Source organism: Psammomys obesus, unplaced genomic scaffold (assembly GCF_907164565.1).
Source record: "Psammomys obesus unplaced genomic scaffold, mPsaObe1.curated_primary_1811, whole genome shotgun sequence".
Classification (NCBI taxonomy): domain Eukaryota; kingdom Metazoa; phylum Chordata; class Mammalia; order Rodentia; family Muridae; genus Psammomys; species Psammomys obesus.
The window spans coordinates 5,085,999-5,113,666 of record NW_026595981.1 but is presented as its reverse complement, the minus strand read 5'-3'; the positions used below and the strand labels follow the sequence as shown (position 1 = coordinate 5,113,666).

Genomic DNA, 27,668 nt, shown 5'->3' with positions numbered 1-27,668 from the left:
TTGTCAAAATTTAAAATACCTATCAGTTTACCTTTTCATAGACAGGACCTTTTTTTGAAACAAGATTTTACTAAGAGCCAGGCGGTGAGGGCACATGCCTTTAATTCTAGCACTCAGAAGGCAGAGACAGGCAGATCTCTGGGTTGGAGGACAGCCAGGGCTACACAGTAAGATCTTCTCTGTGTCACCCTGTGTGACCTCACGCTCACAACGATATGCCTGCCACCCAAGACCTTGAAGTAAAGGTGTGTTCCATCATGCCCAGATAGATAGAACTTCTGGACAGCTACTTATGCAGCAAAATGAAGCCTCAACTGAATTCCTAAGAATCTCCAAATCAGTTCAAGCAAAGCAAACACGGAGTAACCCACAATTCTAGCATTCGCACCCATGGTCTATGTGCACACTAGCACAAAGATGAATGGTGCTTATCTTAAAGATTTCCCCAAATTCTAAAACGTTCTTACTCTATATAATTGAGTCATATTAATTTTTCATTTTCTCTGATGAAAACATTGACCAGAAAGTTTCCCTAGAGCCATTACACACATACACTCAAAATCCTATAGAGACAAATACACAGAGCAAGGAAAGGCTGGGAAGGGTTAGGGTGATGGCTCAGGTGAAGTGTGTACTGCTTTACCAAAGGCCGGTTTAGTTCCCAGCACTCCTATCAGGTGGCTCAGACTCACCTGTAACTCCAGCTTCAGGGGGAATCTAAGGCCTCTGGCCTCCAGGGGCACATGCTTTCATGTACACACACCCATGTAATCAAAACTAATATAAATGAATCTTTTAAAACACTGAGAATGTGGAAACAGAAGACAGTGAGTTCAAGGTCAGCCAAAGCTACATAGCCTGTATCCCAAAGGGGGAAAAAGCTTGAAAATGATTCTGAAAACTAAATGTAGACTGATACTTCAAAAAATAATAATAAATAAAAATAAAGCCAAATTCTTCCCATGTCACTGAGCCACAAGAAACCCTCCCTAGTTCCAGCTTGAGGAAAACAGTGACAGAAGTATACTGCAGGGCGCCTAGGCCAACTAACAAACAAATCTAAGAAACCTCAATATGTAAAATAAGCCAGATTATTAATCAAATCTGTGGCTGTTCAAAAGAATAAAGGGGATTCCTTTTGTTTCAGCACTCGTGCTTAAAAATTAAGTGGCAGAGGTGTTAGGCTGAATTTAAACAGAAAGCAAATATGGTTCTTCCAATAATTCCTATTATACACCTTATCAGCAGAAGAGGTATAATAAACTTAGGGAATAAACACAAAGTCATTCTTTGCAGTGCTAAATGCCAATGCATATTAAGTAAGCACTGCACCAATGAGCTACACCCAGCACATAGGAATCTGGGGTTGGAGATACAGCTCAGCGGTACAATTGTACAAAGGAAAGGCCCTGGTTTAGACTGTTAGCATTCCCTCCTAATGCAAAAAAAAGGGGGGGGGGAGTAGATGGGTTTAAGACATTACTAAAACTTAAGGAAAATAGTATCTGGTTAAGTAATATTTACATAGCTACTTTATATGTTACCACTAACATATGTACCTGTAACAATTTTTTAACATTAAAAAGGTACTGTGTACTGTTCATCACAAAAAGTCAACTAAACTAAGCTTGCATATTAAATTTTATTTAATAAAATACCATTGGGGGATGGGGTATAGTACAATACATGTCAGGCATTCATGGAAAACCTGGGATTGATCTCCAGCACTGCAGGGAAAAAAAACAAAATCAAAGACATGCTCTTTTGGCTATTATTTTCAGGATAAATAATGCCAAAGCACCCTCTATAAAAAAAAAAACTTCCTCACTTGAACATCTGGTATAATTTTAAAATCCTCAGAAACTGCTACTGACAACTGGATAGGAGTAAACAAATCATTCTGCATATTTTGTATATTGTCTGTAAGATCTTGGAAAGAGAAGCATGCCAGGGAGGAAGCTGTTCAAATTATAAGTGTGAGATGGACAGTTTATTAGATAAAGTCAACAGGTGAAGACATGCTACATTTTCATTTGAAATGACATGATGTGACTATAATGGTAACTATACACAGAAAAGTCAAAGAAATAGAGGACTTTTCTGAGGTAGTTACAATGGGTCATATATACTTACAGCCACAGAAGCCCACTGCCATGCAAAACAGTGACTGGTTGGCATCTGACCATGTGAACGACAGCAGCCAATAAGAACAGAAAATAAGCAGAGACAAAGCACCACCAGTCAATGTCAAGAGTTGCCATGTAAATGCTCTTCCTACATATAAGTAAAGAAATCACGGACACAATCCTATAATTAGTGGTGGGAACTCACGTTCTATGAGCTTTAAATTCTATTTTAACCAATCTCTTGGAATACAATTTCAAAGTACAGCTTTGTTAGGGTTAAGTAAACATCAGTGTCAAAGTGCCTACCAATTTTTCCTCAGATTTCTCTAAATGACTGTATTGACTAAAATATAAACATCTTTAAGTGAAAGCTGTTTCACTCTATGTCTACTTTTCTGTGTACTATTCAGCATCAGGTCATTCACTCTAACACAGGGGTCTGCTTCCATTGCTCATCCTTGAAAGTAAGAAACCAATCAAAATACCTGAGTAAGAAAAAGTTAAACTGAAAACAGAAGAAGCAAGGTGACATTCACTAAGAGGTTAACAGTTAAAATTCTGGAAAATTTTCTTTAAAGGTCAACTAACAGAAATAGTGAAAAACAAATACTGTTCACTGGGCAGCAATGGCACTGCAATACAGCATTCATAGGGAAGGAAGGGCCCAGCCAGCCCTCTAAACGCAAGTCATCAGGGGTGAGATGAAGACACTAAAAACGCAGTATACAGGAGGAATTCAAAACTCAGGGTCTCTTACTGGTGCCATTCGTATTGTTGGGTGTGCTCCACAGCCTTGCACTGCTTTATGAAGTGTTTCACCAAACATATTTCGAAGTTCAACTGAGTGACAGTATACAGCATCGATCTTAGGCCACCAATCCAACGCAGACTAGAGAAAAACCAGAGAACAGAGAGGACAAAAATCACATGAGCTGTACACTCTTGAACCACAGTAATGCTAGCTTTTATCCTTTTGTGAGAAACTTTCTAAGACCATGCAAACACACAATATGATTTTCAAAGTCTTCAAATGTCTTTAAGTCAAACACTAACTAGACACACTGTACTTTAAAATATAATAATGAGCATGTGCAAATAAAGCTGTCCTTTCTCAACAATGTCATACTGAATTTAAAAACAAAATATTTGCAAAATTCTTTAGCCAATCATTGTCCTTTTGAAAAGTTTAGTTATCTAACACATTTCAGAAACACATGCATATATTATGTACTTTTCACCAGGTAAGAATGCTATCATCACAGCTTTCCATGAGATTAGTGGTTCAGCACAATGTTGAAATCATTAGTTAAATGCTTACAAACAACAACTAACAACATGAAATTAGTAAATGAAGTAAAGGCATTAGTAAACCGATAATCTTTAAGTCGATAAGCAGATGGCACAACACATGGACAATTACATAGTCACCATAAACAAAGACAGCTGATCCTAGGGAAGTCTTTTTATTTCTATAATGCTGGAGATTGAAGCCAAGACGTTGGGGCTTGTGTAGTTAAGCAAGTGGTCTACACTTGAGCTACATCCCCAGACCTAGCTAAGGACTTTTTAATAATTATTTTATATAGATATTTTCCTATTTCTGTTTAGCCTACCTAGCTGATTAATAAAGCCTGTTTTATTTATTTATGTGTATCTTTACTGACTTTTTCTTCAGATTTAATTAATATATTTCTGTTTTAAATTTTTCAAAATATTATAATTGTGAAAAACCACTAAAGTTTATCAGTTTACAAAAAATAACTGGATAAATGTTCACTACTTATATAGATTATGCATGAAACCAATATGCTTAAAATTTAAATTGTCAATTTGTAATACTCTAGTTAGAAACCTGATAGAATAATAATATATTCATATAGTAACTACAGGTGATTTAACAGCTTCACACATCCTACTAGTGGGCTTGGTTTTTTTGTTTGTTTGACAAACTATTTGCAAGAAATCTACATACAAAATTAAGGTGGGCAGAGTGGTGGTCACCTTTAATCCTGACCCAAGGAAGGCCAAGGCATGAGGAAGTTCAAGGACAGCCTGGGCTACAAAGCAAGACTTCATCTTAAAAAATAAACTCGGACCTAGAAAAGTAGTTAAGAATACTTGCTATTTTCACAGAGAACCCTGATTCAATTCCCAGCACCTACATGGCAGCTCACAATTATCTGTAACTCCAGTTCCAGGGAATCTAACACCCTCTTTCTGGCCTCTGCAAACACCAAACATGCATGTGGTGCATAGGCATATAGCAGACAAAACAACCACACAGATTGAAAATTCATTAATTAAAAAATGGGAATGTTAAGATATGGTTATTGTCTCTCAGTTATTTAATTTAGTTAATTCCTACAACTGACATAGTTTACTGTCTCCATTTCTTTTCATGTTGTTGTACTTAAATATCCTGACAAAAGCAAAGAGTTATTTAGCAAAAATAAACAAACAAACAAACAAACAAAAAAAAGGTTATTTAGCTCACAGTTCCAGGTTATAGTGGCAAGTAAGGAATAGAAGCAGGAGCTAGAAGCAGAGAGCTGCTCACATCAAATCCATGAACAGGAATGAAGAACAGTGATGAACACATGTTGGTGCCCAACTTTCTACTCTCTAGCACTGACCAGGGCCTGATGCCACACGGTGGCCAGGCCTTCCTACCTGAATTAACATAATCAAGATAATCTTTCCTGGACATGCTCAAAGGCCCATCTTCACATTTTATAAGGTTGGCAACACTAAGCACCATAGTTATACAACAGATTTCTCTCGGGGCACTGATTTGCCCAGCTCAATCAACACAACTGAATTTCCATGTTTTGTTTCAACGATTAAAAAAAAAAAAAGTACATGGAGTCCCTACTTCTCCCTACATATTGCATAAAATCTTGCTAGAAATCAATAAACTAAATAGATAACCATCCCGTTTAACATCTTACACAAACTCCTGGGGGCAAGGGGTGCTGTTCTCAGCTTTGGCTGAAGTGTACCTCTGTTTGTTTTTAACAGAGGACCTTACTGGAATTCACTATGTTATCCAAACTGGTCTAGAACATATGATTCTCCTGCCTCAGCTTTTAAATGCTAGAACTACAAGCATAAGCCACCATCAGCTTAATATGTAATAATTTCTCATAACTGTAAAGCTGTACCTCAGTAATATGTACTACAGATTAACTTTCAGACTTAAGATTTAGTAATTTTGTAATTTTCTTTTTTCATAAGGAATTAATTCATTTATTCCAAGGTAAAGGATATACTTTCAAATAAATAGAAACAAAAAATTAGACATCACTGAGTTAGTGAAAAAAAAAAAAAAGCTTAGTATTATGATCAGTTACTAAAAAGTGTGTCCATTCTGAAACTAGCCAATAAACATTTCCCCTTAATAACTGTTTTATAAAAACTTTTATATTAAAACATTTATACTTATATAAATACATTATGTATATTCCTCAAGAGGGTATGTAAATGATTTTCAAGTACCCTGAAAATATTTCTTTAACTACCTCTTGGCAGAGATCACTTTCAAACTATAATTATTAATAAGCAAACTACAATAAGCTGCTACAAGAAAAATCTGCAAGGAACTACTATCCCAATTGTCGCAAGTTCACTTGCATGTATATTTTTTAATTTCCTAGCTCCACATCTAATTTAACCTTTTCAAAGTGTATACAGACAAAGTATGTAACACAGATCTTAAAACTATAGTTTATTTCTTAGTGCATATCATTTTCAAAAAGTGACAGTACAAATACCATTTTTAAAACTGCTCAAAATATATATTGCATCAAAATTAAATAGTGAAGACTTAAAAATTCTTAAAAGAAATTGAAATGTTTTAGATTTAAACACAGTACTTACAAATTACGTAGGAGGACATTTCACAGAAGCAAAATAAAACTCCAAACATCATTTCTAATTCTACATAAACCCACCAAAAATAATACAACTTCTACCTGTTAGGGGAGCATAGTAATTCTTAAAACTGTAAACTGGCTTAAAAGGCATGGAAAAGGACAGCATAGAAGGTGTACTAACCAAACTGTTTAAAAAGAAAGTATATACAAATATATTTAAGATCTAGACTCCATAAATCTAGGAAACAATTCATGTGACTTGAAAACATAAACATTTTCCTACTTAAAATTTCCAGTGTAACTCTAATATTCAATTGCATAAATTTACATATTAACTGTCAAAAATAGTCCTTAACAATTGAAAGTAATTTAGAGTCAGTTTGTTAGCTTCAAGCCTGGGTAGAGGGTGAACTCTAACAAAAAACCATTTACCAAGCAATTTCTAAGGACTTGAAAGTATAACCTGAAAGTCACTTTGGAAGCCTGGTATGGTGGCTCAGCCCTTTAATCCCTGCACTCATGAGGCAGGCGGATCTCTGTGAGTGTAAAACCTGCCTAATCTACACAGTGAGTTCCAGGCCATCTAAAACTACATGCTGAGACCTTGTCTCAAAAAACAAACAAACAAGAAGACACATCGGCATTATGTAAGTTTTTTACACGCTTTTCCACTGAACGGATGTTGATGTATTTACAGATTAGTCAGTACGGTGCTTTCTATACACAAACGTCCCCAGATGCAGACACCCTCTGCCTTCATACATGCAGCACTCCTTAGAAAGGGGTGCACACACCTTCATCAGGCACAATGAGGCATGCAGGAACTAACACTCCAGGCATGCTTGAAACCCAGAAAGGAGCAGCTCAGCCACTTACAGCAGTGCCAAGTCCATGCTTGAAAGTGCTCTATGTATTCAATTATAGACAAAAATATTTCACGATTAAAGTAACTAGTCACAGAATATTCAAAGACTATAAACTTGGATTTATTAAATTTTAACCATTTATATAAAGTTATCAAATTAATAAGGGGAATACTTCTAATATCTTGAATCAAAGGGGTGGGGGAGTAATATTTTTTAATAAGCACATATAAACTTGTGGACTAGAGAAATAATCTTTTTGTTGTTGTTGCTGTTTACCTTTAAAACTAAACCTTGGAACAAGTCAGTGGTGTGAGTAAATCAGGCAATGGCCTGAGTCATTACACTGGCAAACACACAGCTTTTTATATAAACATGCTTTATCTACACCTAGATTCATTAAACTAACCTCTTTGGAACTAATTAGATTTGATGTAATTTCTATCTATAATTTAAGTCAGTGATACTCAACCGAGGGTAGTACTGTCCCCCCGAGCACTTATTTATTCACTAAGCAGGAGATATAGCACAGTCACCATTTCATGAATTGAGCACCAAAATGATCAATGTCCTGCAAGGCACAAGGCCAGGCTGAAAACAGAAAAATAGCATCCTAAAATGCTATTAGCACTCCACAAAGCAAAATGAATGTGTCACTAAGTGACTTTATCAGCAGTCATTTTCCCCTGTAAAATAGCTTTAAAAAAGGATAGCCTGATTTAATTTGAAATATCCAAGATAAACGAAGCAGTGGGGATTACTTTTAATTGCAAGAGTCATAAGATGCAACTTAATCATAACTAACACAAATATATACCAAAGTATCAATAATCAAAGACTGTACTGGAGAAAAGCAGAAAAAAATGAACAGTTAACTACTCATAAATGTAGCGTATCTGTCAACATATAAAAGAACCATAAAAAATAAAATCAAAGAACACTTTACAACTGTTCATAAAAGGAACAGAATTTTGAAAATCTACATCTAGGAAGGTTTTAACTGTCTGCTTTTCACTTAGTACATTCATATCACCAATACCTCTCTGATGAATTCAGTGGTTTTCTCTGATATGCTTTTGTATCTTGTGAATGTATCTCTTGAAATATGTTAGTATTTTACTCTAAGGAGTGTTAAAAGGTATAATCAAATAAGATCCCACCATTTGTAAATGTACCATACTTGGCTATAATATAATTATTATTCTTCTGAAATGGTGAGACAGTAAGTCAAATGTATCAAATGCTTTGTCAGGAAAGCACTAAATTATATTTGCAGTGGCACTGTTCTTAATACATTTTGAACTTTAAAGTAAATTTCTCAGGTTTACTCTTTCCAAAAAAATTTTATTAACTCCACCCTTCTCAGTAAAAGCTTCAGGTCAAGATCAAACATAAAACTACTGCTTGTATCAAATGCTGGTGTAATCACCTCAGAGAAGCTTCCTGTTTTATACAAAGAGCTAAGATCAGAATATTTGCTAAAACCAGCCTCTATCTTAAAAAAGAAGAAGAAAAAAAATATATATATATATAACCCAAAACAAAAACAAAAGAAAATTACTTTTTGGTAATACAGCAATACCTTTTAGACTTACATTGGTGATGATGCGGTGGAGTGAGTTTACCAACACATAGTGAAATGTAGAAGGCGAATTCTGAGCCAGGCAGATCTGCCAAAGAAGAATTCATTAAAACAAAAAAGACAAAAAAAACAGCAAAAAGTAAGTTATTTTCAATAAAGTAAACTTAAGGCCTTAAAATTAACATCAATATAGAATATTAAGAAATACTAATAAGAGGTAGAAAGCTATCTCAAGGGTTAAGATCACTGACTGCTCTTGCAGAGGACCTAGGTTCAGTTCCCAGCACCCACACAGTAGCTCACAACTGTCTGTAACTAAAGTTCCAAGAGATACGATGCCCTCTTCTGGCCTCAGAAGGCACCAAGCACATACATGGTGCACAGATATACATGCAAGCAAAACATTCAGATACATGAAATAAAATAAATAAATAAATCTGTTTTTAAAAAGAAATACTAATAAGAGTACACCTATTTATCTTTATAAATTCTGCATTTTATAAATATAACCACATCAATAAACATGGTAGTATAAAATAATTTTCTTACCTTAAAGTGTTGGTTGTTATGAGGGCTTATCCGAAAGCAAGAGACAAGACAGTCAATCATGAGGTCCACATCTGCAGGCTGACTGCCTCTAGAGAATGGTTTACTTGGATTAAAAAGCAGGTTCTATAAAAATCCCAATAGAAAACAATGGCCTTTAAATAGTCATGAAGTATTTCTTTAACAAGGTACATATACATAGTCAACATACTCATATTGATTACAGCAAACTTTAGTTGCCAGAGAAAGCATAAAATACTGGTTACTATAGTCCGTAAATATAACGTATGCCTTACTTTACCGCATATGAGTCCTCTAAAGGCAAGTGTCTACATTAAGATCCACGCGTGTACACATAAAGAAAACTGCGCGTCCTTCATGTTCTCAGGCTAGATTAATGAGCACAGTAACAAAAGCAGACCCCTTCAACTTATCATCAAAGTTAACTCTTAGCAATTATCTTTAGCAGAATACTTACACTACATTTATGCACTTAATTCCCTTAGAGTCTACAGAAGGAAAAGAACAGCATATTACCTTCAGATCAACCACCATGGACTGAACTAGTAGGAAAATGACAGAGTTATCCTCCCAGTTGATGTAAGTACTTGCTTTACACAACTTGACACAAGCAATGGCAGCACTTTCTGTCAGCTGCCTGCTTCCTCCATGGCCAGCAAGTGCTTTTCGTAAACTGTCGAGAAACAGCTTCTACAGAATTTAAATAGAGGAAGACAATGCATCTAGTTTGTACTACTGTAGATTTATGTAACAAAGTAGCAAATCAGCAATCCCTAAAATTCAAATCATAAAAAAGAATGGTATATATTTGGCTTTCATTTCATATTTAAGGACTCATCACTTAATCTTTCTCAAGTTTAAACAAAACAAAACACTTTTCTCTACTTAAGACACCTCTGAACTGTGCACAAGTCAGATGACCATATCTTCCCTTTCAGTGTTATCCGTGAGGCTTAATTATTAGCCTGCCTTGGTTGTGGTATACGCCAACTTGTTTCAATCTTTTCTACTACTCTAGTGTACATTCAACCTCCAACCTTCTAAGTAATAGACCCAAGGGTATTCTATTACTCTAAATTTCATTTCTAGAAATAACATTTTGTTTTAAAAATCCAGCTTTGCCACAGGCTATAGATGAATCCAGCTATAAACAAAATGTTTCTCAAGGGCTGAGGGTCTTACACAGATCTAACAAGGATGTAGGCAGCACCCAGGTCTTGATGGTCTTGGCAGCTAATGAAAAAAGTTTGTGCAGACCTAAAATGATATTGGAGACTTCTCTGATGATGACAGTGTCCAGTCACCTACGTGCTGCTTTTGTGATGTGTCCTGAACTGGTCAGAACAAGGTCAAATGCATATAGAGACCTTATGAAGATCGCTAGAAAATCAAACTGCCCAACCAGAGGACGAAGACTGACCAACTGCATGTGCTGATCATCTCCGAGTATGTCGGGCCTCTGTCCTCAAATGTTTAAATTTTAAAAAGTAGCACCAAAACAAGAAATTACAATAAAAAACCCATGACCAATGGTTCAGTGGTTAAGAGCACTTGCTACTCTTCTAGAGAATCAGAATTCAGTTTCTAATACCCACACCAAGTGGCTCAAAATTGCCTGTAACTCTTGCTCTAGAGGATCTTATGCCTCTGTGGGAACACACACACGCACACACATATACCACATTTTTAAATAAAAAATAAATATTAAAAAAACAGAACATGTATCTTATTTAAAAAGATTCACTTTAGGTTTACGTGCATGTTTATGTGCCTGCTTGTTGGTGTATGTACCATTGAGTCTGGAATTGGCAGTTGTAAATGACCCCATAAGGGTACTGGAACACAAACCTGGGTCCTCTCTGAGAGCAGCAAAGGATCTTAAAATCTGAGCCATTTCTCCAGCAACATGGGATCTATGGTCTCAAGCCTTCTTTCTATCATAAATTTCTTCCCTTAATTTTTCTGTTAAATGAAAATCTCAAACCTCTATCTCCACATGTATCTTCAAATCTATGTAACATTTCAAAAGCTTAGCTTACCCAATACCAGAAAAATACATGTTCTTAAGTACACATGGTGCAGATTTCCAAACTGAACCATGTTAGGATATAAGCATGTCTTAATAAGATGAAAGAGTTTAAAAGTAAACAATGTCGTTTCTGGTAAATGGGATTGAAATTGGAAACCAGAAGCATATGGAAAACTAGAAAATTCACAAATATGTAAAAATTCAACACAGCCATAAGCAAATAGCAAAATAAAGAAAAAATCATCAGAAAAAGAAAATTAGAAACACCTTCAGCTTACGCAGTGTAAAAAATCAAAGCAAAGGCAGAGCTGAGTGAAACTAAAACATGAAAAACAAGAAAGCTCTCAAATCGGTAACTCACAGAACTAAGAAAAAGAGCAAACTAAACTCAGAAACAGCACAAAGGCAGGAACGATAAACGTCAGAGTAGAGATCAACACCAAAGTTTAAGAGCAGTGGAGAAACCAACAAACCAGTGACTTTAAAAACCCAACAACAGTTATAATTTTTTGTAGATTTAGGGGAAAAGGAAGCGCTGGAGAGATGATAGAAGCGCTTTCGGTGCAAGCAAAAGGACCTGAGTATGGATCCCTGAACATGGCCATTTCCATGGGGGACAGAGACAAGAAAGTTGCTGAGAGCTTGTTGACCGACTTCAGTCAGAAATACAAGTTGTAGGTACAGTGAGAGAACTTGGCTCAAGGAACTAAGGATGAGAGTACTGAGCAGGCAATCATCAATGTGTGCCACCCATGACGTGTGTGCATACAAGACACAGGCAGGCAGGCAGTGTTTGTGCATGCACGCAAACTGCAATCACAAAAGTCAAAACTAAACGTGCTGACATTGCAGATTTGGAAAAACAGAACTATATAATCATGTTATAAAAACTGTACATCAATAAATAGAATAAGAATGAACAAATTTCTACAAGTAATGGTCTAACAAAAGTAAGCCATGAAGAAATAGAAAACATGAACAAAGACATAACTAGTCAGAACATTAAATCAGTAATAAAAGACTTCTCAGGGGTACAGGGGGAGAAGGGTGAGACTGGGAGGAAATGAGGAAGGGGACCACAGCTGGAATACAAATTGAATAAATTGTAATAAATGATAATTATAATAAACAACAGTAATAAATAATAATAATAATAATTTTTAAAGACTTCTCAACAAAGAAAAATCCATAATCATATGTTTTCATTTTGTAAATTCTACTAAACATTTTAAAAGTTAGCACCAATCCTTCTCAAATGCTTCCAAAAAAATTAAAGAGAAAGGAATACTTCCTAATTTAATGTAAGAGGCCAGCACAGTGCTGCACTTTGCAGCATATACTTCTAAGTTCCAGACACTTGGGAAGATGAGGCAGGAGGCTCACACTTTCAAAAAAGTTCATACCAAAAACAGAGGGAAAGAAAATCCTACTCAGGTCCATGAAGCTAGCAGGTATCTTGATTACAAAGCCAAATAAAGACAGTTCAAATACAGATCATTCTCAAGAAGAGAAAAGAAAAGAAAAACAAAAACAGCAAGCGAAATCCAGTGGCACTTTAAAATCTTTCTCTCAGGCTCTTTTGTTTTATCTGTGTAGGTGTTCTGCTTGCATGTATCTCACATGTGCAGGTGCCCTCAGAGGTCAGAAGAGGGGGTCGGATCCCCCGAAACTGAAGCTACAGGTGGTTGTGAGCTGGCATGTGAGTGCTGGGAACTCAGGTCCTCTCAAAGACCAACAAGTGTTCTTAACTGATCAGAGAATTTTAAGATGAAAAACAAAACATGGAAGAATTTCAAAGACAAAACCTACAAAGAAGCCGGGCGTGATGGCTCATGCCTTTAATCCCAGGAAGTAGAGGCAGGCAGATTTCTGTGAGTTCAAGGGCAGCCTGGTCTACAAAGTGAGTCCAGGACGGCCAAGGCTACATGGAGAAGCCCCCAGCACCACCAAAAATAAAAACAAACAAAACAAAACAAAAAAAACCTACATAGGGCAATAAACAGACCTTGGTAAATGTGATCAAATGTTTCATTTTAAGTATGTATTGATAATATAGTCTAGGTCTAAAAATAACTATAACTAGCCAGCTTAAAACTGAGGGTGAAAGACAGATATGGTGGCATAAGCCTCTACTGCAAAAGTAGGAGGCAGAGAAAGGTGGATCTCTATGAATTAGAGGCCAACCTGGTCCACACAGCAATCAGAGCTACATACTGAGGTAAGACCCTGTCTCAAAACACAAACCAAAACAATAACAAAAAGGAAGGAAGGAGGGAGGGAGCAAGGGAGGAAGGAAGATAAGAAATGAGAGTGGCTTTCCCAGTAAACGTCTTTACTTCTGTACAATGACTCTTTCTTTTATTAAGTTTTCTTTCCTTCTCTTTTACACTTATGCATGTGTATTGGAATGAGCCACAGCATTCGTGTGGCGGTCAGAAGACAACCTGTAGAAGTCAGGTCTCTCCTTCCACCATGTGGATCTAGGAACACAACTCAGCATGTCAGTTTTGATGGCAAGTGTCTGAGCAAATTTCTTTAACCCTTATTAGTCTTTTTGAATTCTTTTTTTTTTTTTTTTGGCCAGGTGGTGGGCAGCACTCGCCTTTAATCCCAGCACTTGGGAGGCAGAGACAGATGCAGGTGGGTCTGAGTTCAAGGCCAGCCTGGTCTACAAAGTGAGCTCCAGGACAACCAGTGCTACACAGAGAAACCCTATATTGAAAAACTTTAATAATCAATTAATTAATTTTTAAATTATTTTTATTTCTGTGTGTGTGTGTGTGTGTGTGTGTGTGTGTAATTTGTACCCACAGAGGCCAGAAAAGTATCTCTTAGAGCTGGAGTCACAAGAGGTTGTTAACTGCCTAACGTGAGTGCTGAAAGCTAGACCCTGAGTCCTCTGCAAGAGCAGAAGGTGCTCTTAACCAATAAATAACCATCTCTCAAAATCCCTGCTTTTAAATTAATGACAATAAGCAAAAGTCAAAGAAAACCTAGAATTACCAAGACCAGATAATTTTATAACTGATTTTTTCTAATTAGATTATCTCAGACCATAGAAAAGATTGTGACATCCAAATTTATTATTAATTTTGCAAAAATTAAATTGTTAGGATAATTATGTTTCATAATAAAAAAACCATTTTAATAAACGTTTCCTCAATTCACTGTGCTGAAGCCTTCAAAAATGCATTGTTAACTATAGAATTTATTTGCAGATAGCCAAATTCAATCCATAAACAATATAAACAAAGTTAAATTATAAAATTCTAAATACATTTTTAATGATGAGTAAAGTAAACCTCAAATTTAGGTAACAGAAATTATCTGGTTTAGTATTACTCGGCATTAAACCTAAGAGTTCAGAGTATTTTGGCCACTGACTATATTATTTATTCTTCTTTCAAATAAAATAACACGTGAACACATCTCTGCTAAGGCCAGCAGACCTAGAACGGCTATAACTAAAATGTACACCTCGAGTGAAACAAACAGCCCCCCAGGAAATTTCTGGAACGCCTTTGTCCTCCTCACCTTGTTGATGTTGTTCTCATCCACCACATCCTTCGATATATCCTGGATGATCTCTGGACACAAAATAAGGAGTATGATCTGTAGCGGCCAAACTGCTGCTTTACGTTTGGTGCTTTCAGCAAAACCGTCCACCAAGTCGAACAGCTTCTCTGCACACTCTATGTGAAAAATAAAACATTAAATGATCTTGTTAGGTAAGAAAATATTTAGCATTAAATTAAAATTCAGAATTATTTAAAAAAAAAAAAAAAAAAAAAAGCCCAAAGATGACAGTTTTAAAAGAATGTGTGAGACGGGCTATCTTGACCCATCCTGGAAAAGTCCACATTTTAGAACAGTTTGGTATTTTATCACACAGTTAGGGTCTTACCAAAGGAACAAAAGATTGACAGTTTCACAAAAGAAGTGTCAGTTCCTCAGGGGTCTCTAGTCTCTCCTATGCCAGTATTTCCTCTTTAGATACACCTACCTAAATATAAAATACAGTCCTAGAACTCACTCACACACACACACGCACACGCGCACAGCACACACGTGCGTGCACACACACACACACACATGCTCACATGTACTGTGAGAGAGCCATCAGTATTAAATCACAACATGAAAGACTAGAGTTTCATTTCAAACTTCTTTTTAGCTACTTGCTCAAAGGGGAAAGGACTGGGAATCATACAGAAACAGGAGAGAAAAACCGTAATTTCTATCTGGCAACAACTGACAAGAGAAGACAGAGAAACCACTTCTGTAACAAAGTAAGCTGAAAAGCAGAACATTTACTTCTGAGAGCGTAACGGTGCCACGCCCACTCCTCACCCCACACACCACTCTCAGCTTACCGGCCATATCAGTCTGCGGGATTTGGTACAGCTTTGTAAATTCATCCGGATAGTTTTCTACCCAATTCCAAAAGGCCTACAAGTAAAAATAAATAAATATATATATATACATACATACACACACACGTGTGTCTGTGTTTATAAGATAGCAGTCAATATTTCAAATATATTAAACAGCACAGAATTTCAAGTTTCTTCATAAAAATACTGTAATGCATTCTTCCCACTAAGGTAGTGTGGAGCTAACATACAAGTCTTGACTTTCTTATACTCAAGATACAAAATACAGCAAAATTCATAACCAAGACCAAAATTTGAATACCCAAAAGGGTGAAGCTTACCTTTTCTAGGCTATTGATAACTGCTAGCTGTGCGACCTTCTTCAGGGCTTTAAATTTAAATGCTGTTTCTGGAGGGAAAATTTTTGTTTTATTAACTCAACTATTTAATACAAATACAATTCAGAACTACTATAAAAGAATAACTATTTTGCTTCCAGCATTATTAATAAACAATTTAACAGTAAAATATATATATAAACCCCAAACTCATGATCTACATTGATAGAGACAGAAGTAAATAAAAAGCAAACATGCCTTGAAACTTCAAGTTTTCACTTTGCTCTAATAACTGATTTATGAAATACAAAATAAAACATGGGGCTGGAAAGTTGGCTTAGTTAAGAGCACTAGGCTCTACCAGAGGGCCTAATCAGGTGCCCTCTTCTGGCCTCTGTAAGCACCAGGCACTCACATGGTACACAACTCATTCAGGCAAAACACCTATACATGGAAAATAAAAATAATAAATCTTATTTTTAAGTCTACAAAAAATAAATAAATAAATAAATAAATAGAAGCCAGCCATGATGGCAATACCTTTAGTCCTAGTACTTGGGAGGCAGAAGCAGGTGGATCTCTGTGGGTTCGAGAGGACTGGCTGGTTTAGAGAGTGAGATCCAGGATAGCCAGAACTACGTAAAGAGCCCCCCACACACACTCAAACAACAACAAAAACCAATACAGGCAGCTGTTGAGATGGTTCAGTGGTGAAGAGCACTGGCTGCTGTTCATAAAAAGAACCTGAGCTCAGTTTCCAGCACCTGCTCACAACCATCTACAACTTCAGCTTCAGGGGATCCAGCACCCTCTTCTGGTCGCTGAGGGTACTGAATGCATATGTATACACATAACAAAACCAAAGAGAAAAAAAAAGATACAGCCAGGCATAGTGGTGCATGTCTTTAATCCCAGCACTCAAGGAGGCAGAGACAGGAGGGTCGCCGTGAGTTCAAGGCCAGCCTAGTCGATAAAACAAGTCCAGTGACAGCCAAGGCTATACAGAGAAACCCTGTCTCAAAAAAACAAAAAGACAGACTGACAGGCTATTTGATGTTTTTTTAGTTGTACATTTAACTAAGTTCTAATATTTCAGGATTATAAGTAGCACTGATAAATACTTGTTCTTATTCAAAGATTTTTCCACACTTTTTTTTTTTTTAAGGAAAGCAACTGTGTAGGCAAGGAGACAAATACTTGCTGAGGACTCTGAAATCTAAAGAGCTGCTTTTCAGAAGAGTTGGCCACCAAGCAGCATACTGATGATCTACCACATTCTTGCCACCACTGTCTCCTGGGACTGTTTTAATTTTGCTAATCTGAACACTTAAAACATATTACACTTTAATCTTTGAATTCTTTTAATTACTTTCTAAGTTATGTAAAGAAAGAAGGTGTAAAATTATGACATCTCCTGAATGTGTCAGCACATTCCTCTCCATCACAGTCCCCAAACCACCCTGTTACCTGCCTCCTCCCAGATGACTCCCTTTCTTCCCAACCAGGCAGTCCACTCTTCTGCTTTCATACTGCATGTATTCTGTTACCATCTGTTTACCTATCTCTTAAAATCTTTTCCTATCTATCTCTTAAAATCTTTTCCTCGGAAGAGGGAGAAAACAGGGAACAGGACAGGAGCCTACCACAGAGGGCCTCTGAAAGACTCTACCCAGCAGGGTATCAAAGTAGATGCTGAGACTCATAACCAAACTTTAGGCAGAGTGCAGGGAATCATAGGAAAGAAGAGGGAGATAGGAAGATATGGAGGGGACAGGAGCTCCACAAGTAGAGCAACAGAACCAAAATATCTGGGCACAGGGGTCTTTTGTGACTGATACTCCAACCAAGAACCATGCATGGAGGTAACCTAGAACCCCTGTACAGAAGTAGTCCATGGCAGCTCAGTCTCCAAGTGGGTTCCCTAGTAAGGGGAACAGGGGCTTTCTCTGATATGAACTCTGTGGCTGGCTCTTTGATCACCTCCCCCTGATGGGGAAGCAGCCTGACCAGGCCACAGAGGAAGACAGTGCAGCCAGTCCTGATGAGACCTGACAGGTTAGGGTCAGATGGAAGGGAACAAGGTCCTCCCCTATCAGTGGACTGGGGGAGGGGCACTGGAGAAGAGAGAGGGATGGTGGGATTGGGAGGGGATTAGGGAGGGGGCTAGGGATGGCATACAAAGTTAGTAACTTGCAATTAATAAAAATAAATTAATTAATTTAAAAAAGATCTTTTCCAGCCCCTCATGATCCACTTTGTAGTTACCACCAACACATACACACACACACCTTTAAATCTAGGTTTCATTTAGAAAAGCAAGCATGACTTGCTTGTCTGGACTAGGCTTATTTAACTTAAAATAATGAATTCCAGTTCCATCCATTTTCCTGCATATGTTCTGACTGCACTTTTTCTTTTCAGCTGCATAAAATTCCAGTATGTGTATATAGCACTTTACTGTTTATTTTGTAAAAAAAAAAAAAAAAAAAGGTTTTCAATTTTTTAATTAAAAATACAAATAAGTCTGGCCAATCAACACACAACTGTTATCACACAAAAAGGCATTTTAGCAAACTCTGAGTCAAAGAATATAAAAATGTTTCTTTTATCGTGGCTACAGTAATTATCTATACTTTTCCATTTAACAGTTTTTTAAATCCCACATGTTCTAATTGTTGTCTTCTGTTCCAGTTACAGAACAATGGGAAGGAAGGAAGTTGGTTAGAGTAACCCTCTTAGGCAGTTTTCTGGCCTTTCTTTGCAATCTCTGATTTGGGGATGTAAAGGATCGTACTCCCCCCAACTATGGTAGCCTTAATAAGTGACTCCAAGTCTTCCTCCCCACAGACTGTAGGCTGTAAGTGACAGCACGTGACAGACTTCCTTGTGAAGCCTTTGCTGCCAAGTCCAATGCTCTGCAGAGAGGTGCTGCAGAATCACAGCACGTGCACAGCAGTGGCACCCACCTGTCCAGGGCTCAGGGTGAGTCTCCAGGTGTCTGTGGGTGTGGCCCACAGGAAGGGACTCAGCCCAGCAATCTGTGAGGAAGCAAGTAACTTAATCCTGGCCTTCCCACTGTCCTTCCCAGCTTTCCCTACACTCTGCCATACAAATGCACTACTGCAGCCGCAGTTCTGTGTCCAGTCTTCTCTTGATGGACATTCACCCTGGATCCATTTTCTAGCCACTGTGAACAGTATGACAGTAAAAATGGTTGCACAAGAATTTCTGTTGATATGCAATATAGTGGTACATCTGGATCATAAAGGCTACTACCAGTTTTCTGAGCAACTCTTTAAACTGACTTCCACAGAGGCTATTCAAATTTACATTCTCAAAAGCAGCTAATAAGGATTTCTCTTGTCCCACCTACATCCTCACCAGTATTTGTTCTCTTTTGACAGCCATTCAACTGAAGTGAGACAGAATCTCAAAGCAGTTTAAATTTGCATTTCCGTTATATTTAAGAATGCTGAACAGTTTTTCCAAGTATCTACTGGTCATTTGTATTCTTCCTCTCAGGGATTATCTATTCAGTTCATAGGCCTGCCTATCTATAAACAAAATGGTTTTAGAGTGTTTTATTTTAAGTTAATTTATATCCTAGATATCAATTCCCAGCCAGATGTAAGGTTGGCAATTTCTCCTTCCAAAGTCTGTAAGTGGTTTCTTCACTCTAATGACTGTTTTCTTTGCTTGGCAGGAGCTTTTTAATTTCATGTAATTCTATTTGTCAAATCTTGATGTTTCCTATGCTATAGTCCTTTTCAGAAAATATGCCTACATCTTGAAGTGTTTTACCTGTGTCATCTTCTTACATTAAGGTTTTGATAAACCAAATTTATTGTTGTACAATGTGAGGGATGTAGACTAATTTTCATTACATGTGTAGAAATCCAGTTTTCCCAGCACCACTTGTTAAAGAGGGCACCTTTTCTCCAAAGTATATTTTTGACAGCTAAGTCAGAAACCTAAGTTGTATGATAGCTAATCTTGGTTGTCAACCTGACTACATCTGGAATCAACTAAAACCCACATAGTTAGGCACACCTGTGAAGGGTTTGCCTGACAGAATAATTTCAGGTGGGAAGAGCCACCCTGAATCTAGGCCACATTTTCTGGTGACAGCCTACAAAAAAGGAAATGTAAGAAGAAACCTTTTTCTTTTTGTCTGCTTGCCTTCACTCCTGCTAGCCAAGTGCATGCCTCCTGTTGCTAAGGTAATTTCCTTCACTAATATTAGAGCCTAAAGAAACTGACTGACTGGGAAGAAGTGGGATCCTGGAACTTGAGATGAATAAGTGTAGAAGGATGCTAATGAGGCTGAGGATTTTGAACCCTCATATTTTAAAGGGTTTGTCTAACCTGAGGAAGTAGTCTCCCTACCTTTAGGGGAGGATGCATCCCCACCCTCAACCCTTGAAGTATTTCCTTCTGTACCTTTGCCTGAGGAGATTGATCCTTCATTCTTCAAACTAGCAGTGACTTGCCCTGAAACAGAAATGTCAAGCAAGACAATACAGATGTCCCTCGGTGCCCACCAGGAGTTGACTCTAAACTATAAACAGAATCAAGGCTAAGCAGGCTTCTAGAGGTGAAATTCACAAGAAGTGCTACACCTTTTCTGGGTTTGTGAACTCATTCAAGGAGGAGTCTGGGGAATATGTGTAAGAATGGATTTGTAAGGGTGTTAAATAATGGTGGAAGAAACATAAAAACTGGGGTCCACTGAATAAAGGTTCTTTTCTATAATTAAGTTCTCAGGGTTTTAAAAAGGCATCAAAAGCTTGACTGGTTGGCTAAAGCATATGGTAGCTATGATACCACAGACAGTCTACTGCAAAGAAATGGCGATACCCGATGTCTACTGACATGATGAAAAGATTTTAGAGCTCAATGTAATTGCAATAGTGGGAGCACTGTGTAAAACCAAATCCTCCACAATGGGAAGGCTACTAATCCCACAGTACACAAAATGATAAAAAGGGGCAAAAATAATTTGAAGAGCTTTATCATTGCTCTTTTCTTGTACAAGACCTTAGGGTTGGAGACACTGATGCTCAATTCATAAGGTTAAATGTGATGGGCTTAATTGGGACCACAGAGCAGTAGGGGCCAGGCAGCAGCACTGAACTGCCAAAGGCAAGGTAAGCATATTTACTATAAGGAGCAGCACAGACCAAGTGGCTTGTATGCTGGTATGACTCCAATGGATCTTTTTGTACAAACTAATAATGTTTCCAGGAATGAATTAGATAAGTTGACTATGTGCTTTGTTTTGTTTTTACATCTGTACAAGCAGGAAAAAAAATCTCAAACAAAGGAAAGGCTACACTGCCTACTAGCAGGAGGGCATCTCTGCTTATGGACCAATTTCCAGACTTGAGCTAGTTTGCAGACTCCAAAGCCCTTGAATGAAGAGAGGGCCAGGTCCCCCTGAGGACCTTGTTAAAATACCTAAAAAGTTTTACTACTACACTTTCTCCTATCCTTTCCAAGAGGCATTTATGACCTTTTCCTAGGGTAAATGTGCCCTGGGAGAAAGGAAACAATCAGACTTTAAACTGACACTAGTTCCAAGAGATGCCAAATAGCACTGTGGCCCTCCAGTTAAAGTAGGGGCTTATGACTGTCAGGTGATAATCAAAATTAATGGAATTTTGGCTGAGGTCCAACTCACAGTGGGTCCAATGGATCCCCAAACTCATCCTATGGTTATTTTCCCAATCCCAGAATGTATAACTGGTATAGATATACTTAGAAGTTGGCATAATTCCCATATTGTTCCCTAACCTGTAGACTGAGGGCTATTATGGTTTGGAACAACAAATGGAAGAGAGTGGAACTGCCTCTACCAGGGAAAATAGTGAAGCAAACATCATAGTATATCCCTAGAGGAGTTAGTGCCATCAAGGCCTTGAAAGATGCAGGGCTGGTAGTGGCCACATTTCCCTTTAACACAGAAGACAAATGGATTGTAGAGAATGACAGTTGAGTATCAAAACTTAACTAAGTAGTGACTCAAATTACAGATGTAATACCAGAGGTGATAGCCTTGCCTGAGTAATGAACAGTGCTCCTGGTGCATGTAATTCAGCTATGGATCTAGGAAATGCCTTTCTGTCCGTTCCTGTCTATAAGCACAACCAGAAGCAGTTTGCTTTCAGCTGACAGGGTCAGTATATAACTTTATAGTTTTACCTCAAGGTTAATATTAACTCTCCAGTCCTGTGTCATAACTTAATTTGAAGGAATCCTGAACATCTGTCTCTTCACAAAATATCACACTGGTCCAATATGTTAATGACATTATGCTGATTGAACCAAGTGAGTAGGAAATAGCAACCACATTGGACTTATTGGTAACACTTACACAAATGGGAGGATGTGAAATAAATCTAACCAAAATTCAAGGGCCTTCAAACTTCAGTAAAATTTCTAGAAGTCCAGTGGTGAGAGATATGCAGAAATATTCTTTCTAAGGTTAAGAATAAGTTATTGTATCTGGCCTCTCTCAGCACCAAGAAAGAAGCTCAAAGCTTAGTGGGCCTATCTGGATTCCAAAGGCAGCATATTCCTTATCTTTTCTTATATCAGCACAACTATCAAGTAACTTAGAAAGGTGCTAGCTTTGAGTGGTGCCTAGAACAGGAGAAAAAGGCTCTTCAACAGGCCAAGGCTGTTCTGCAGGCTGTTCTACCACATGGACTATATGATCCAGCAGACTTAGCAGTACTTACTGTGAGAATATGGAGAAGTGCTATGATCATGCTTATTTAGGAAATTTTCTGCTTCAATTTCATTCAACATCTTATTGTACCTTTGGTGTTTTCCTCACCTTCTCTTATCCCAGAGATTCACAGGTTTGATCTCCTTAGAATATCCTGGAGCCCTTGAACCTGTGTTCATGCTCATTGCTTTTTTTTTTTTTTTTTTTTTTCCAGTTTAAGTGCAGTATTCAACAACCTTGTTGTCTGTCCCTGTTGGTCTTTCTTATGCTTGGTGGAGTATATTTGTAATGTCATTCAGTGTGTTTTTTATATTTCATTGAATTTTTCATTCCCAACATGTCTTTATTTGTTTTAATCTCAATTTCTTTGCTGTATTTTTCTTCTGTGTTCTTTTTCATCCACACTCGTGACTTTCTTATCCATTCTGCTGGCTCTTTTTTGTTGCTGACTTTCTTCTCCAGATCCTGGATTGAATTCATTTGCTTGTTTGTACTCTCTTTCGTGTCACTGATCATTTTTACTAAAAAACTTGATCTCTTCATGTGGTATTTTGCCATCTCAGCATCTTTGAATGCAGTGACTGAAGATAAACAATCTTTTTGAAGGAATCATATTGCCCTTTTTTTTTTTTCGGTCTCTTGCATTTCTATCATAATGCACTTCTGTCTTACGAGGGAAGATTTTCTTCCAGATCAGCCTATTCTTGCAGGCTCAGTTTACAGTATGATTAGAGAAATAACGGGCTCTTGAAGCCACTTAGGCTTCCCCTCCCCTCTGCTAGGGAACTGCAGTTGAAGCTCTATTCTCTCTTTACTTCTATGTGGCTCATCTCTCTTCTCTCCAGCTATCCTTTTAACTTTGTGAGTTTCCCCTTCTTGTATACACCAAGACTTTAAAGAACTTGAGATGTCTCAGGCAACTGAAGATCACAAGTGGTCATATGCATGGCAGCCCAACTTGCCAGCTATGCATTATTCTTATTCTTAAATGACAATGTCCTCAGACCCAGGCTCCAAGTACTTTCAGGACTGCATTTTCAATACAAGATTAATTATATCTCCATATAAATACCCTGAACACATTTACATTCATCTTTCATAAATGCACTGTCCACATTTTAGAAAGAAAATTCTTATCTGGAAAAGATGATCCTTCTACAAACCACTTTAAACCTAACAGTTCCTCAGCAAAGCAACACAAAACTTCTCCCCAAGGACTTTTAATGAAGGGGTTTAGTAGGTTTTTACTAAATTTACATAGAATGTTTCTTAAATGAGTCCTCTAATACTTATCTAGAGAATCTTTTAACTGTGAATTTCTTTTTCTCAAAATAAAAATGAGTAACTTGTTCCCTAAATCAGTTTTCTGCCTCTAGGATCCCAAAGAGTGCACCAGAAAATTCTTCAGAGAGAAAAAAATCCATTCACAGTAGCTTCAAACGAACAAACAAAATACCAAAACTCCAATATAAATAATAAATAAATCCTAAAGATAAATCTAACTAAAGGCAAAACTCCCTTATAATGAAAACCGTTAAGGACTAGAAAGATGGCTCAATAGGTAAGGGCATTTGCTGAGTACTGATCCTAATGACATGTGAAGAAAAGCCAGGCATAGCTGTTGGGACAAACAGGAGGACTGCTGTGGCTTGCTGGCTGCCAACAAGTTCCAGGTTCAATGTAAGACCCTGTCTCAAAGTAGTAAATAGAAAGTAAGAGAGTAAGCCACTTCCTCTGGCCTTCACCCATACACACACTGCATACACACCTTTAAGACACTGAAGAAACTGAAGACACTGTTATGTTCATGGATTTGCAGAATTAATAATGTAAAAATAGCTACAGTGCCAAAAGTGATGTACAGATTCAGCGTAGTTCTCATGAAAATCCCAATATCATTATTTACAGAACTAAGATAAAGAATCCTAAAACATTTTATGTAGCCAGGGCAATTATTAGCAGAATGAGCAGAGACAGAGGTGTTACAATACCTGATCTCAATTTATGTTACAGATTCATAGTAACAAGACTAGCACAGGACTCCAAACACACACACACACACACAAACATGTAGATTAATAGACTAAAACAGAGGACCTAGAAATCCATACAGCTATAGCTACTTGTATTAGTCAGCATTCTCTAAACAGAAATTATTTTTCTTTGCTCCTAGTCTTTTGACATGAAATCAATGGCATTGTTTCTCTCCTTGGTCCTTTTGTCTTCCTTTATTCATCAACTTTACCCTTAAAACACTGTCAATGTGTACAAAAATCTGGTCCCAATCCCAATGTGTGTATATTTAATTACTGTTCAGTCTCATGTGTCTCAGACTAACCTCTAATTCCTCCCGTAGGTGAGGATGTGAGGATGCCTGTGACCTTCTGACCCTCTTGCTTCTACCTCTGAAGGGCTGGGACTGCAGGTATGCACTACCAAGCCCAGTTACCATGGTGGTTGGGATTGAACCCAGGCTTTAGGCAGAGTAGGCACTCTACCACCTGAGCTACTTCCCCAGCCCGTGTCCTTTAATTCCTTATTGGATATCTTTCTGAAGCCAAAGAATCAGTAGATCTAAAGCTCCATTTATCATTTACATGGCTATTCTGTTCTCTATCATCAATCTTCTCTTTTCTGCTTTAACTGAGTGCTTTGTAATAGTTTGATTCCTATATATAACTTCATGCATTTAAATTAATTCCCAAATGCTACAGATCCTAATCAAATGTTATGCATTACACCTCCAAAACACCTTGAGGAGCCTAAAGGTTAGAGCAGATTGCTCAAGTTAGTTTTAGGCCAAAAGAAGAAAATTAGGGGCTGAGAGAGAAGCCAGACTGAGAAAGTCAGCTGGGAGAGCAGTTTGAGCCACAACAGCTGAGTTAAACCAGCCAGCCCAGTAAGAGCTCAGTAAGAACAAGAAAAGGTGAGTTTATTAAGCAGTAAGTCTCAGAAAAAAAAAGTCTCTTTTTTCAGTCACAACTGAAAAAAGCAAATAAAGTTCCTTTTACAATACCTATCACATTGGCCCCCCATATCAGCCATTCATTCTATCAAGACCTATACCACACCCACATAATTTTCATTACCATGGCAATAGTTCACATAACATAACCTTCTACTAAGCCACACTGCAGACTGCTTTCCAGAGAAAACATGATGATCAAAACATGAACTTCTTTATGGACGTGTTCAAAATTGTATTAACCTCTGAACTTCCAGAAATTAATATGGTTTATTACATGTAGTTTCTCAACAAATTCTTGTCAATGTAAATTTAAAATACACCATTATTAGTATTAACCACAGAAATTTTCTATTTCTCTTGTTATTGTCATCTTGAGCTAACTTTTTTATTTTTATTTTTTAGATTTGCTTTTTGTATATGAGTGTTTTCCCTGTATGCATGAAAGTGCACCACAAGCGATGCCTGAGGAAGACATAGTGAATGTTGGAATCCATATAATTGGAGTTACAGATGGCCATGAGCCACCATGTAGATGCTGGGAGCCAAACCAAGATCCTCTAGGCAAGCAATAAATGTTCTTTAACTCCTGAGCCAACTGTCTAGCCCCTAAACCTAATTTTCAATGGCCTATTTAACACTGGCTTTATTTATATTTTATATGTTTATCTTCAATAGGAGAAAAACAGGGCTGGAATGATGGCTCAGTGTTTAAGGATGCAAGCTTATCTTGTATGGATCTGAGTTTGCTTCCCAGAACTTACATGTGGCAGCTCCAACAGCCTGAAACTCCAGCTCCAGAAGATCCAACACCCTCGTCTAAAGCACACATACAACCATGCAGATAGATACACACATACACATAAGTAAAATAATAAAAATGAAATATTTTTTAGAAACAGGAGAACGTAACCTCAATATAAAATTAAATCACAAGGAGAGCAACAGAACCAAAAAATCTGGGCACAAGGGTCTTTTCTGAGACTAATACTCTAACCAAGGACCGGTAACCTAGAATGTCTGCACAGATGTAGCCCATGGCAGCTCAGTCTCCAAGTAGGTTCCCTAGTAATAGGAACAGGGACTGTCTCTGACATGAACACAGTGGCTGGCTCTTTGATCACCTCCCCCTGAGGGGGGAACAGCCTGACCAGGCCACAGAGGAAGACAGTGCAGCCACTCCTGATGACACCTGATAGACTAGGGTCAGAGGGAAGGGGAGGACGACCTCCCCTATCAGTGGACTTGGGGAGGGGAATGGGAGGATAATAGGGAAAGATGGTGGGATTGGGAGAGGACAAGGGAGGAGGCTTCAGCTGGAATACAAAGTGAATAAACTATAATTATTTAAAAAAAATTAATGATGTTCTGATTTGCATACAAAAAAATTAAATCATTCTTCTCTACTTTCATCATATTTGGACATAGAATAGCACAATTACTCATCACAGATTGAGCATCAGTAAGAAAAATTGCTATTCTAACCAAACCCTTATTCATGGGTAACCTGGACTCGATTTATTTCCATAATGTCACTGTGATGGCTAATATCCATTGTCAGCCTGACTGAATTGAGGTTAAGAGACACATCTCGGCCTATCTGTAAGTGAGTAAATGAGTTTCCAAATAGGTTTACCTGAGAGGGCCCAGTAGGGGGGAGGGGGACAAATTAAATAACTCTATTTTCCACCTCCCTTACAATCTCACCCTTCCCACATGATACCCTTTCTAGGTTCACTGTGCATGCAACAGACACATTCTTGTATGCACACAGTTTTAAGTACAGGCTCTACATAAAAAAAGAGTAAATACTAAATCTGAACAAGGGTTATTGACAGCATAGAATTTTATATTACTCTCCCTATAGGGATACATTCTAAAAAGTCAAATGTTAAAAAAACAAAGAGGGGCCAGCAGAATAGATCACTATAAAAGCACGTACTACAAAATCCTGCTGAGGATGAACTCAATCCCTGAAGCCATGGAAAGGTGGAAGAAGAGAACTCCAGTTGTCCTCTGACCTTCACTCTAGCACACAGCACAGAAGTCCTCATACAAATATATACCATAATAGTTTTTTTTCTTTTTCTGCTTGGGGGTTTCTTTCTGTTTGTTTGTTTTATCAAGACAGTCTCACTATGTAGCTCTGACTGCCCCGAAGCTCACTATGTAGACGAGGCTGGCCTCAAACTCAGAAGATCCGCCTGCCTCTGTTCCCAAGCG

At 37.7% G+C, this 27,668-nt stretch overlaps 1 protein-coding gene across 6 annotated transcripts in view; it reads right to left on the bottom strand.

Moving 5' to 3' along the window:
- The window catches only part of Nf1 (neurofibromin 1), a 236,566-nt gene that overhangs the window by 154,607 nt on the left and 54,291 nt on the right, over positions 1-27,668 (bottom strand). For 5 of the 6 annotated variants that reach the window (XM_055620212.1, XM_055620216.1, XM_055620214.1 and 2 more), the window contains exons 6-12: positions 15,754-15,821; positions 15,413-15,488; positions 14,574-14,731; positions 9,527-9,700; positions 8,993-9,115; positions 8,457-8,531; positions 2,884-3,015 (exon numbers count right to left, since the gene is read on the bottom strand). In XM_055620212.1, coding sequence (XP_055476187.1) covers positions 2,884-3,015; positions 8,457-8,531; positions 8,993-9,115; positions 9,527-9,700; positions 14,574-14,731; positions 15,413-15,488; positions 15,754-15,821 — 806 coding nt within the window. Of the gene's footprint in view, positions 1-2,883; positions 3,016-8,456; positions 8,532-8,992; positions 9,116-9,526; positions 9,701-14,573; positions 14,732-15,412; positions 15,489-15,753; positions 15,822-27,668 lie in introns of those variants that run through there. The other variant, XM_055620217.1, reaches the window with a different exon arrangement.